This window comes from Plodia interpunctella, chromosome 8, assembly GCF_027563975.2.
Source record: "Plodia interpunctella isolate USDA-ARS_2022_Savannah chromosome 8, ilPloInte3.2, whole genome shotgun sequence".
Taxonomy (NCBI): Eukaryota; Metazoa; Arthropoda; class Insecta; order Lepidoptera; family Pyralidae; genus Plodia; species Plodia interpunctella.
In genome coordinates this window covers 7,660,382-7,675,109 of record NC_071301.1, presented here as the reverse complement: position 1 = coordinate 7,675,109, position 14,728 = coordinate 7,660,382, and the positions used below count along the sequence as shown (strand labels likewise).

The window sequence follows — 14,728 nt, the reverse complement described above, 5'->3', positions numbered from 1 at the left end:
AGTAGCGCACTCTGCGCTGAGCTTTGCGTAATATGGAGGCAAAATGCGCCAATTTTTAATATTGTTGCAGATTGATACTACTGGAACTATCTTATTATTTTAGGTTTCTCCTTTTGGGATTAGGCACATAGTCCGGTCTATATATAGATTTAACACGTAGAGGCCCTTTGGAGAGTTTTGATGTTATGTAGATCTCCCGCCAAAACCTGCATTTTTAATACCTATTTAAGTAACTGAAAAATGAAACGATATAGCAGTTTATAAAATTTGTACAACTCTTTATTGGGATACTGACAATATTTGAAATAATGAATAATGCACCAAGTAAGGTGATAATTGAGTATTTACAAAATGCAGCTTAGCTTAATATTTTATAAGAGGTTTACTACTATTCCATTTATGATACGAATCTGGATATAACTACTAAGTACAGAGAGAGTGCATTTTAAGGTGCATTTGTACCAAAGCTCGTTTAGTACCATGAAGCTATAGATAGATAAGACTGGAGGTCGCACTCCCAAGGGCTTTTGATGCTAGGTACGTATATATTGCTACCTCTTTCATTAGTGGCTCGACCTCTTATATAATGCAAAGTTTATATATGGCGGTACAACGTACACAACAATATTATGTACGGTAGGCTATGTGGGTAATTCACTAGGTATAAGATTCAAAACTATGTATGAACTTTTGCCGATCGTACTTTGCACCAAAAAGTTCTTAGCAGTGCGGGCTCCAGTACTGTTTAAAGCTTCATGTTTATTATATACGCACCTTAACATAATGGTGGTTCTGAACTTAGCTGCTCACGCACTAGATTGACTTAATCAACATAACTTTTTCAATTGTGACTTTTATTTTCGGACACCCTTATGGAATTGAATTATACCTATATTCCTAGGCGGAAATACAACGCAACTATAATATTCATAATAAACTTAACGTAAAAACGATAACGTAAAGCTCGATTAACCTTTAACAGACGACCTTACGTCTCATAAACAGTAGGCCGAGTATGAAAATTATTTTCGACCGTATTTGCTTACGAACAAGATGAAAAGTATTTATCCTGACACAATTACTTCAGTGAGCATTTAATTCTCTCCAAGTTAAGGAGCTAGTTAGAAACGGGCATCTGCTCCCAGACTTTCTATCAATATTTCCACATTTCATTATCACTTAAAAATTAATCTTAAGGCTGACTTTTGCATGCGCTGGTTTATATTCTTAGCAAATATGGTTAACATAACAAATTTTCGAGCTTGGCCTACGGTAATCATGGCAATATGTACAGGTCGTCAGTTGAAGTTAATACTTAGTTGCTAATTTATAACATCAAATAGGTCGCCTGTTAATTTAATACTTAAATATTATAACATCAAATGTCAGACTTTATAGAAATTATAGTGGCTGTATTAACAAAGATATTCGGGGAATACTGCAGAAAAATTGAAAATTACATAACTTTTATAAAGAATACCTTTTTCTACATTGGCAAAACAATGTTTCATGACAACTGTATTCTTGGGAATTTAAACACCGATCACACGATGTATGATTATGATTGATATAAAAGAGAACCAGACATTACAAGCATTTTTCGAAATAATACCATTCGATTTTATATTATCTAATGCTTTGATTTGAAATACAATGACTTTGAACCATCTTCAAATATTTAAGTAAACGAAGGAGTCATATATGTTTTCCATAAGATTATAATGTGATAAGGTCTCAGGTGCGAGCCTGTTCCTCTAAAATCCTGGTATAGGCAAAAAAAAAAACAAAAATCTACTTATTTTAATAGAATAATACTAAATGTGCATTTACTTTTACCTATTATAAAATTACGGAAGATAATCGAAGGAAATTATTAGATGCAAATTATTCACATTTTAAAATGAATCAATTTATCCTCTGGAAATTGAAGAATATCTACGGAAAGATTGAAGATATCTGAAATATTTATAAGACGGACTAAAAGACCTAAAGAATAGAATCGTCCATACTTATGAATTTCCTAAGAAAAATGTATACGCAAGTGTCAAAATACTTAGCACAATATAAATCACAATTCTTCTAACTAGCCATATGTAGGTACTTAGTGTACATTTTGGACTTAATTAAGAAATATGAAAAACCACAGTAGACCATTAATTCTGCATTTCTCATTCACAACCACATTATATAGATAAACAGTATATTTCGTTGTGAACATAAGATAAAATACATACATATACTTCACAAAAATCGTAATACTTGATTCAAATTACATCTGTTAAATGCGTAATACCATAGACGCTGTCACGCATTTTGCGTAATTTTAGCATTGCAGAAACATGTCGATAATGGACTAAAAAATCGATCGAATAGATTGACTAAGGAAATCTTAATCATAAAACATCTATTTAATAATATAAACGTACTCTTGTTGGGGAAAAGATACTGGATTGGACACATGAGATAATAGCCTCTTAATAATAACGGAAGATATAGTAAAATTAGCCAGTCAATTTACCGGAGTCGTAAGCACCCTGTATGTTAGGCCAAATATCGAGTCAAAAAACCGACTATCGATAACACTAAATGGCGACTAACATTTAAACCTCTAAACACAATAGTGTGTGCACAGCCCAAACACGGACAAGTCGATTCGAGTATGAAATTCACGTCCTAATAAACAAAACATGGGCTGGTTAACATGAGTAAAATTTTACACACGCAATTTTTAATACATAAACGGTGATGGAAAAAATCGCGAGGAAACCTGCACACTGGTTGATTATAATTAACTTGTGTGTGAAATGGAGAAGGCAATGGCAAACCACTCCATTAATCCAAGAAAGTTGTTGTGTGTGTTTCATTCCACGTAATGACCACGACCCTCAGCCATGAGGAATACGACTATGAAGAAGAAGAAGAAAATCGAAATTATTTTACAGATTTGTGTAAACTGAATCTATTTTTTGCTGATTTAACTCTATTCGCTTTCGAATTGACTTTCAAGGAGCAGGAAAAGGGCATATCATAGTTTTATGATAAAGTGATTGCCATAGCCAATATTTTATGGAGAAAAAGTGGTAAAAACTTGACTGATGTTAAAAGCCAGCCCTCAAAATAAATAAGTCTTCAATTTGGTTCGTTAACTAGCATGATTGAAACCATCCTTAAACACGATTTGGTATCCAGCAAGCAAGCTCAATGTCGAAGACACGTTCAGTCTTTATAATTTCAATTCTTGTAATCCATCGACGTATTCCTTCAGCAGGCGGCGGATACTGCCGCTGCCGTTGACGAAACGTTGATTTTTTACGCAAATCATGAAAGAAATATTTAGTTATTTCACAATAAGGAAACCGTGGACACTGGCGAGGAATTTGTCGAAGTTGTCCTGAAAACGGAGTTTGTGTGGACGAAGACCGTCAAATAAGACTCCGTTAGTTAAAACGCCGAAAGCTTCTTCAAGTCTAGGGACGTTTGTGGGGTCGTTTGCCGCGAATGCCTCGATCAGCTGACGAGCCAAGCCCTCTAGTAACGCTGGTTTGACGCAAGTTAACGCGTAGATGGCAGCACCGGCGGCGGGGATGGAATCTGGAGGGATTTCCATTTTGATGATGAGCATGAGAAGTAATTCCGCCAGGCTAAGTAAGGATAGCGCGTAAGGGTTGTTTTCGCCCAGTGTTCTGGCTTTGTTGGAGAGTCCTACTATCGTGTCGCAGCAGAGAGTGGACACGTCGCACGAAACTGCGGTGAGACCCACTCGCAGGGCTGTCACTACCATGTTGAAATCGTCGATTGGGAGATTTATTATCTGTGGACAAAATGATACCGCTTTATAATAGATACAACTCAATTTTATTATTTGATGCGTCTTTAGTAAAAATTGTTTTGACGATTGTGAAAAAACCTTTTGGCACTCTGTCTAGAATACGGCAATATGCAATAATATAGTATTTTACTTTTTTATGACATTATACAGACTGCTAATGATGGTAATGATTAGCGACCGGACCACTCTATCTTCCATTAATGTTGCATGGCAAATGTATGTGAAATGAGAGCTAAGGTCAGTAAATTCGCCGCTAGGGGCGTTGGAGAAGTGGAAGGTCCGTCGTTAAACAAAATTTTGACGTTTATTTTCCGCACATGTGCGCGAGACAAGATGAATTTGTGTGTACATTACCTGTTCCGCATGGTCCAGGTCCCGCAGCATCCTGTAGGCGTGGTGCGCGAGAGTCGGCAGCGCCAGCAGCGGCGGCGTCACGAGCGGCAACAAGATCCTGAGCCCGCGCGCGCACGCGTCGCCGACGCCGAGCTCGGCGCGGCAGCGCGCGATGCTGCAGATCAGCTCCATCAGCGCGCAAATGTCCTGGAGTTAACTCACGATTATAATAAACTATTCTCTATAAAAATCAAAATCAGCATAGATCAACAAAAATAAAAAAGTACCAAGGGGATTGGACATTATTTTCTAAAAATATAAAAATATGTAACACCATATTTTTGAAAGCTTGATGCTCCAATTCCTTTTCACAGCAGAAAACTGAACAACGCGGCACGACAGCTGCTACGCATTTCCTCGCCCGATCGACTTACAAACACTAAACCTATTATATCAATATTAATCCGTGCATTCTAATTTATTATAATATCTTATCCGTGACCATATTTTTTTTTTTATTGAGTCATTAATTTACACCTAGCACGCGTCCTAACTCTAAATTTTTAAACACACGTAATAAAATGTTTAAAATAAATAACTCACTTCATATGCTTCCTCCTCAGCGTCTTGTGGGATACTAGATATTTTGCCTGAATTCCATCGAATATAAACTTCAAACGTGGTGTTGCAAACCTCGAGGAACCTGAAATACGAGTGTTTTGTCTCTTATAGTCATAAGACAATAGTCCGCGCCACGTAAAAAATCCGGAAGGCGCGGCGCCACAGTCGCTGACAAAAACTACTTGGTCAATCTGATATTGATAGTTCCACATATTGCCGCGGGACTTTTCGTGGCGCGGACTTTAGTCTTAAAAGGAGTGACCAACAGGCCAAAATACAACAACAAATAATGATCTATAAAGTTGGTCAAGAAATAAATGAAATGCAAAGTTAGAGTAAGATCCATGTCCAAAACAAATTTGAACGTTAGTATTGTGATCATAACAATATATAGTAAAAGAACCTAACGAATGAGGTTCTTTTACTATATATTATACTATATGTTATAACAATATATAGTAAAAGAACCTAACGAATTCTATTCTTTTACTATATATTATGATACAGTGAGCGAAGAAACGATCACTCCCAACCCGAACCCGTGGTACACCTGATTTGTCCACCTAGGTGTACCAAAGACATTTTTTCTTTCCATAGCATTAAAAAAATGTAGGAAAGCGAACCCTGAGTTCCAACGCTTAACATCTAGGGGAAAAAATAAGGAAAACGCTCAAGTAAAAGAGATACTATAAAATTAAAAAATAAACACACTTATTAACGTTAGCGGGTTGCACAGAGTGCAGCATCCTCTTGGCGCTTTTGGCCAAAAAGTTCAAAGCTGGCAACACCACGCCGGGGTAGTTGTGGTACCGGAACACGATGCCCGGGACTTTATCCAGAGCCCCCACTAGCATCATGAATTGCTCGTCCATCGCACCTACCTAGAATTTTCAAGTCTGATAAATATGCCTCATATATTCTTTGAACATGCTTGACAGAAACTGTATGAATCGAAAAATGATCGCTTCGGTTTGGCACATTTTTTTCAGCAAATAAATAATATTGATTACCGTTTCCTGTAATATTTATGTGTGCATAAATCTTTAAAATAATAATTTCTATCTTTTAGACATTTGTTTGAAATAAAACATAGAGTACTTTTTATCCCGAAATTCCCACGCGAGCGAAGCCCCGGGATGCAGCTAGTTATAAATAAGCATGCTAACCTGGGCATCGAGCCCGCGCGGTGGACCGTGGCCAATTCTTCTTATTTATACGGCAGGCCAATGCTCCAGAAGTGGGAACATTTAGATCAATGAATAAATGATAAATTTATATGGACACAAATCATACAAACGATTTTAGCCCCAAAGTAAGTTAGAGACTAGACTGGTGTTATGAGATACACTAGCTCAAAAGATACCATGTACGACATAGATATAGGGAATGCTGCCTGCGTATTGGGCACCTTGTCTAGTGGCCATTTTGTAAGACCATTTAATATAATTTATATATTTTAATTGTACGTAAATATAATAATATCAGTATATATAACCTCGTGGACCCCCTCAGTGATGCCGATGAAGCAGTCGAGCGTGTCGGCCAACATGTTGCGCACGGGCTCCGTGTCCGACTCGGAGTTGATCAAGTTCATCAGCTTCTCTTGTAGCGCCACTGTGCTCACTAACAGACGGTTGCGGACTTCACCTAAAAGGAAATAAGATAAAAAATAATGTTTAAAATTATAAAATCGCAATAAAAAATCGACACACGTAGAATTTGTGACGTTAATTTCGTCACAAATTTTACGTGTAAACGAGATATTTTGTCGTTAATTTCTTTAAAAAACTATGTGGATATCAAAGGATACTAGTGCCGCGGAAGTAGTCTTGTGACGTAAACGAACTATTATCGTAATAAAAATTAAACTTAAAGACAAAGATAACTTATTTGCAAAAACATGAGTTTGCGTCATGTCGTCTTAAGTGAATCTTGCTCAGTAACATAAAGTAAAGAATAAATAGTAAAGTTTATCTACATAAAAGTGACGAAAACCGAAATTGACGTATGTTTTACTGGGATTTCAATAATATTTTTTTGGTTGCTGGCTGGTTTCATTGCCTTCTTAAAAAAAAATAACAAAAAAACAAATTTCAAAACGTACCGTCAGCATATGTAGCAGCTATGGCGAAGGCCCGATGAAGTTCCCTCCTCAATTCTCCAGGAAGGTTGTTACCCGCCGCTTCCCACGCTACTAAGGCTAGGAACTCTTCACACGCGGCCAGTGGGTTTTGTCTGCAGAAGGTAATAATTGCATTTTTCATAGAAGAAAGATAGAGCCGATATAGATAGTCATAAGAATATACAATATTTTGTAATCCTTATGCTGTACATGTTTGCAAATAAATGTATTATGAAACATCTGGAAGAAATTCTCGCCAAACTTAAACGTGTTCTTTTTTTTAAATGTAGTTTGAAAAATTAAAACATACTGGCCGTAATTATCTCGTATCGTAATTGAATCTGAAGTTTAAAATTTTAAATGAGTATGTTTTCTTTGAAGTCTGTGTTGGCTGTGGCGATCTGTGTGTGCATGTGTCTCAGAGTGGACGCGGGAACACGTGTAGCAATACTGTGGTATCTGATGCACAATACAATACATACTTGTGCTGGATGTGCGCCAGAGTGGCCAACAACTGCAACGCCTGCTTGGCGGCGGCGGGCTGCGTGTGCATGTGTCTCAGAGAGGACGCCGCGCGCGACGCCAAACGAGAACACGTCCATTCTGCGCCGCGGTTCCCTCGCCCAAATGCGACTTCAAATACTGTAGACATCTGGAGCCGAAAGGTTCACATTGTAAGATCGGTTGGCACTAAGTACTGAACTGATTGACGCCCCGCGTGTCTAGAACTCGCGTAGAATCGAAACCCAATAATCTCTCCTTTTTATCGAAGCGTTCTCCTAGTATCTTCCGCCCAGGTTCCGCTTGCCTACTTTTTCTTCTACATTTCTACACTTCGGCATCCCTAGGTGTCGCACATATCATCCTTGACTATCAAGCCAGTACTTCTTGGGTTTTTAGTGGGCGTGAGGAAAGTCATGAATGTAAATATCATACGAAGAAAGTTCTCTCTAGTCAACGTTCTAGAGGTTAACGTTTTCATATATACTTAATTTTCAGTTTTAATAAATTAGTATAGAAATATTGATGAATAATGCTAATGCACACTAGTGAAGGTTGTAGGACAATTTTTAAATTACCATATTGTATAACGTGTAATGCCATTACCTAACGTAATATGTAAATCAAACGAGTCGAAAATCTATTTTTACTTATTTTATCCGAAAAAAAATTGACAACATCATGCAATATGAAGAACACGCAATATCGCGTGCCACGTTATTGTCAATCAATTACATTTTAAAACAAAGTCCATAATTTACTCTCACACTTTTTGTACTCGTGTATACAAAAAATAATTACAAAAGAAATTGAATTAATTCCATCAGCCTCAATTTTATTTTTATTTGAGTAAAATGCTGAAGAGTTTGTTCAAATCCCATTCACGCTTCAAGCTCTGGCGTTGCGTTCAAAACGTTTATGCGACCTTCATTGTAATACCTGCCTGTTTTCAACCCTTTTTGAAGTATACTCACATCCACGGGAGGTTAGGCGGGAAAGCACTTGATAGTCTATTAGATTTCTTAAAAGTCCTCTGCCGCGTCTGTCTGTGTATCTGTTCGCGATAAATTAAAAAAAAACAACGGATTTTCATGCGGTTTTCACAAATAGTGTGTTTTCCGAGGAAGGTTTAGGTGTATAATTTATTATATTTTTACCCAAGCGAAACCAGGAATGGCCGTTAGCCTTATATAAAAGATAGAATTTACCCAATCATACCTCAGAATATTGCGAGGCCTGCTGCATTAAATAGGAGTTGGCCCATATCTTGAGTAGCCAAGATATGGTCGCGGACAATTCCGGACTAAATACTATGCCCAGTCCGGCTTCCAAAGCGGCGCACTCCCACGCACTTATCCGAAGTATTTCGCCGATCAACCTACAAAATATCCATATATAATAACAATTCTTATATTTTCTTTGGAAAACTTAAGTGTGTTAGGTAACAATTACTAAAATATAAACATATCGACACAGTTAAAAAAATAAGATAAAATACAAGGCGAGATAATTATATACTATATTGTGATCTTTTTGTACTTTGAAATTTTATTACGTCACCAACTGAATTCTGCAGCGTCATGTCTTTTAATTCATATTCATGCAAATAACTACACATCTACAAGTAAAACATTTCCGGCGTTAAGGTTTAAGATAAACAGAAATTTGTTTCGTTTGTTACTCAAAATTGATAAGACTTGAAGAGGTGATGCTGTAATGGTTCGAATCCTACTTGTGCCACATGAGTTTGTATACCAATCTGACTCATGTATAGTAGTTTTCATCGACCACCACCTGCTTCCGATGAAGAAAAACATCGTGAGGAAACCTACACACTGGTTGATTATTAACTTGTGTGTGAAATGGAGAAGGCAATGGCAAACCACTCCATTAAAAGTGCCAAGAAAGTTGTTGTGTGTGTTTTTCATTTCACGAAATGACAACGACCCTCAGCCATAAGGAATAGGACTATGAAGAAGACTTAAGACTATCGAATATTGAATGACTTGACGATTACTAACTTGAGAATAGGATCAACGTTCTCCGTATTGGTGGTCTCTCCAACGAGGTACCGCAGCGACGCGTCAATGTTCGCGTTCTCCCTAATGCTGTATGTTATGATCTCGGGCGGGATCATCATTGTCTCGCCCTCGGTGCAATCCACCGCTAGGAAATGTCCTGGAAATAAAATCTCGCTTACAACTGAGCCAACCAAGATAGTGGTAGTTTGCAATTCACTTTTCTCTATCGAATCAAGAGTCAAAAATCAAAACACTTTTTCACATCAAATTTTATATTAAATAGCAATTTCTTAAAAAATTAAACACACGAGCTGACTAGTTCGGACCTGGCGGCAGCACCCGTTCACGAATTGACGCATGGGCACTTTAAAGGGAACGTGATAATTATGCAGCAAAAACAAAAGCAGTACTAGAAGAGGGTGGTGTTCCGAATAATCGAGATATGCTATAGTTATGAGTGGTTGTAGTGTTCCTAGGGAGGACCTATCTCGTCTTACCAGCAATCATCAAAATCCAGTGGAGGTCTTCAAACAGGTTGACCAGTTCGTTGCCACTGCTTACCGGCAACTTCCCCATGTGCATCAGTTGTAATTGAGACTCCAATCTGTAGCATGAAAAAAACAACACTTTTAAGGGTTTCTTACTAAGCTAAAGAAAAGACAAAGGATTCTTTCAGAAATTAGGCCTTTACAGACGCTTACGATGTCAAAATTAAATTATTTTTGTATTTCTGTTAAAACTCGAAATTGCTAGAATTTCGGAGTGATCTCTGCTGAAAAGAAATATCGAAAGAAACACATTTAAACAGTGATGGTCCATTCTTATTTTGTTAATAATAATGGAACCCTTATACGATTTCTTTGTTGTCCATAAATTGTCGACAAATTTGCTATTCTCCAACTAGTCAAATCAGATACATCAGATTTTTTCTAATGTAAAAACAAAATTTTATATGGAGCTTATATGAAAGTAATGTGACGTCACGGATTTTGCAGTCTCATGAGACTGAAAAAATACTAAAGTCACTTGCTTTTATCTTTCTCATCTGAGAGTGCTAACAGGAAACTGATACTGAACGCACACTCAGATGAGAGGTGGATGAAAATCCACCGCTGTGATGTCCTGAAGTCCGGAAATCAACACAAAATAGACTTTAATTTTTTTTAAATGTTACGACCCTCTTTGTGGATGCTGTTGTTGCATAGCTACAAAGGCACTTTATCCTTTAGTCGCTGGAGGGTATGGAGTGGCTCGTTTCTGGGGCCACACGTCACCAATTACCTCTTGCTTCTATCCTGCAGTAAAGTGAATAAAACGTGGCAGCAGTGCGCAGGCGCCTTTCGCGCAATCGCGCCTATTGTGAGAAGCACGTTGCTGTGTTGCTTGCGCTCATCTTCTTCAATATCATCCTTTATATCTTCTTCTGTATTTTCTGTACCCCTGTTGACAATAATAAAGAACAATGAGTACTTACTTACATTATGCTTCTTAGTAATCTGCACCCAAAATCAAGCCCGCGGTCACACCATTTACACACACCAGGTACACATACACACTAGTAGTGTGACATTGAAGTTGAACTAAGCAAGACAGATATAAAAATGAACAATCTGTTCATAAAGAGTAAAATATAAATGAGGGTGCTGTATGCTCTTGGTTGGCACCAGTCAACCAAACTTGACCATTCCATTTAGTTTGTTAAAATTTAACACTTTCAGGGCTAAACTGTTGGGCGAGTATTGATGAAATTTGGAATAGATTTAGTTAATGACATAAGATCAAACAGGCTACCTCGGAATTGCCGGTAACAGCTTATTAGAATATAAAATAATGATGATTAATTATTTTAAATACAGGATCTCATGAATATGAACACTTAATATATTACCTTATTCCATCCGGCGGAGCTAGTCGACACTGTAGATAAGTGTTGAAGATTTCTATGCAAGGGTTCATAAGTGTCTCATTTGTATATCCTGTGTCATGGACTATAGAACACCAAGTGTGCAAGAATTTATTGAGTGACTCACGCCATACGGTATCGTCATTAATCTAAAATTTGATTGATTTATTTAGTTCTATCTACCTAATAACAGTTACAAGTACCTGGCATAAAAATATCACACTTAAACCCTTATGACTTTCTTATAACATATAATTATTACTTGATTTTGGGGACATCAACGCAAGCACCAGATGGGTGATCAGTCCTCTCATAGTGGGGCCATTTCACCCAATTCCCACTCAAAATATAAAGTAGAAATTATAAAAAAATATTTAAATACTTACTCCTTCTTCTATAACAGATCCTCTGATACAGTGACAAGTCAATGTTGTCAAATTCTGAAGAAATGTTGGAGGAGTTCCTGCTATCATAGCCGGGGTAAAGAACTGGATAAGTCTGCGATAAATATCTGCTATTCCTAACATCTCCCGCTCCACAGGCTGAATATAAGCCATCATATTCAAAAAGCTACTCACATAATTCTCTAAGTACTGTTGCTTAAAATTACGAATAGAAACTACAACTCCACTTAAACTAGCAAGCTGGACAAGACAAGTTAAAGATGGTCCAGCTAAATCCGGATTAGAACGAACATACATATGTATTTCAAAGAACAAAGCTAGAAGCTCCGGCTGCATTATTGTGTCTTTCCAATTCATACTCAAACGTAAAGCAGGAGGAGTGTCACAATCATATATTGCTTCAAATGCACCAATCAATCGCTTTGATAACAATGGAGACACATGACTCCAGCATAATACTGTCTCTACAATAGTCAACAGTTGCTTAGTCAATAATGCTTGCTCCCCTTCAGGGCGATGTCCCGATCTGACTATCTGTTCTAAGACACCTACAGTAAATCTAAATATACGCTTCAAATCCAAAGCTTCAAAAGACTTCTTCAGCCTGAAATGGACTTCCCATATCAATCCCACATCTGCAGACTTGACAGTTATAGCATATTCCTGCATTATGGCTAATATCAGTGAGCTTGCCAATCTCTGCTGACTTATTGGTGAACTGAGAATTATCTTTTCCAATTCACCCAGTAAAGCTTTCCGCTCCCTTCCTCCATCATCAATGCTACCTCTTTTGATTATGATAGCAATGGTCTGAAACAGATATTATTCAAAGTAATTGTTTTGTAAAATTTTTGTACATATATTTTTCTTAGCTATAGTTGGGGTAAAAATATTTTATAAGCAATGAGCAACATATGAATAATGGTCTAATGTCAAAAATGCACTACAAACAAATACAATTGCAAAAAGTAGAAGTACATACTTGTAAAAGTTTCTCTCTCAGAAATGAGGGAGCATCCTTCCTCAATAGATAATTCAATAAATATTCTCTTAAAGATGATATATCACTTTCAGAAAGCAAACTCCATTCTCTAATGAGTGCTGACTTGATTAGACCAGCAGCTTCAAACCGGACTTGGTCAGAAGAAGATTTTTCTAAGATTTCTTGGCACAGCTGGTACGGATTCTTGGTATTTCGGAACTCAAGAAATACACTCTCTGCTTGATGGCGCTGCTCAGACGTCACCAGATTTGGTGGTGCCTACAAAATTTACATACTAATAAATATTAGGTCAATAAAACTATGGCTGTTATCCTGGTTACAGAAAATGAAATTGCAATATGTTGAATAAAGTTGATTATATAGTCTAGTGTATTTTAATTCATAATTTTAGGAACAGCAATTGAGTATTTACCATCAGCATTTGGGCAGCTGCCTCCAATGTTTGTATAGCAGCATCATGAGCAGAGCTCTGCATCATTTTGAGACTAAATATTTTATTAATAAATTTTGAATAAAATTAAGTTTAATGTATTATTTTAAATTTAAGCCATATGTTTGAAACATTAAATCTCATTTAATTTAATGAGATAATACACAAAAACAATTAGAATATTTTAAGTTTTCGTTTTCGCTGCTGTGATGACATGACAGACGTGACAGCTGACTGAATGAAATTGAAACTACAATGGACAATGAATGATATTTAAATGAATCACAGATTTTTTTACCTGTGAAATGAATGAATATTGCCTAGATTATTTAGAACCAAACTCAAATTGACTAACTTTAACAAAAGAAAAGGTATGCTTTATGCACAGAACCACAATTCATGGAATTAATAGGTTCTTCGTCGAAGTACTTTCGTACGAAGATTTTTAAAGTTTCCAAACCTCAAAGAGAACTCTCTCATTCTTGAAAATTAGTATATATGGATATACGTACCTAGTAAGTACTTGAAAAGTAAGGAAGTTGTTGTATGCAAAATTTCAAAAAGATTGGTTTAGTAGATTGAGCGTAAGAGGTAACAAACATACTTTCAGATTTATAATATATTTGTTTATTGTTATTATAATCTATATAAGTCGGGGGTACAATTTAGATGAGTAGATACAGGCGAGGTGAAGTAGTTATGGTCTGTGGTGAAGGTGTTAGTTACATTCAATCTTAGATTTCGTCCACATGTAACACACACCCTAAATTATGTATTTACTAGCTGCGTCCCAGGGCTTCGCTCCCGTGGGAATTTCGAGATAAAAAGTACCCTATGTGTTATTCCAGGTTATTTTCTACCCGTGTACCAAATTTCATAACAATCGGTGCAGTAATATGCGTGAAGAAGTAACAAACAAATATACTTTCGCATTTATAATATTTGTTGGAATACTAGCTTTTACCTGCGGCTACGCCCGTGTTATTTATCGCAGTTATTTTACCCACACCCATATTACCCACACGACAAAAGCGGTACCTCCCAGTAAGCTAGTACCACAGATTATGCAATTCTTCCAGTATTACTAGTACCTACCTAGTATAGCATAGCACACAAGCACAGATTTTAAAACAGTATCAAATTTCCAATCATCATACAAATTCAAATATGAACTAAGATTAATTAAAATACTATTAAATATACAACAAGTTGGTTGTCAAACAAGTTATGGAGATTTCATCCATAAACATATTTATTTATTCAAAACTTAATTTATTTTTCCTGAAGCATTTTTATTCTTCTATCTAGAAGTTGTTTATCTAACCTATGCATACATAAGAATTTTCCGTTTAAAAATAAAACTGGTATATCATGTCTATATAGTCTCAACCATCTTAAATTGTCTTTGTGGGTAATGTCGACTTTTTCTATTATTAATCTATCTTTGAAAGGTTCTAGCTCTTCCATGACTATGTCACATAGTGGACATGGATCTTTGGTATAAAATGTCAAGATGGGAGTCCCTTCTCTGGCTTCAGGTCTGGAATAGAAAAAAAAGCTC

At 36.7% G+C, this 14,728-nt stretch overlaps 1 protein-coding gene across 1 annotated transcript; it reads right to left on the bottom strand.

Moving 5' to 3' along the window:
* Positions 1 to 257: 257 nt before the first annotated feature.
* LOC128671918 (exportin-4-like) lies at positions 258 to 13,436 on the bottom strand. The gene is made up of 15 exons (XM_053748761.1): positions 13,150 to 13,436; positions 12,717 to 12,995; positions 11,717 to 12,544; positions 11,316 to 11,479; positions 10,709 to 10,867; positions 9,925 to 10,031; positions 9,428 to 9,584; positions 8,625 to 8,784; positions 7,388 to 7,557; positions 6,888 to 7,018; positions 6,279 to 6,430; positions 5,495 to 5,664; positions 4,766 to 4,865; positions 4,184 to 4,369; positions 258 to 3,811 (listed from the first exon to the last, which is right to left on the bottom strand). The coding sequence occupies exons 1-15, from the start codon at positions 13,213 to 13,215 to the stop codon at positions 3,338 to 3,340; spliced, it is 3,303 nt and encodes a 1,100-aa protein (XP_053604736.1). The 5' UTR covers positions 13,216 to 13,436; the 3' UTR covers positions 258 to 3,337.
* Positions 13,437 to 14,728: the final 1,292 nt, after the last annotated feature.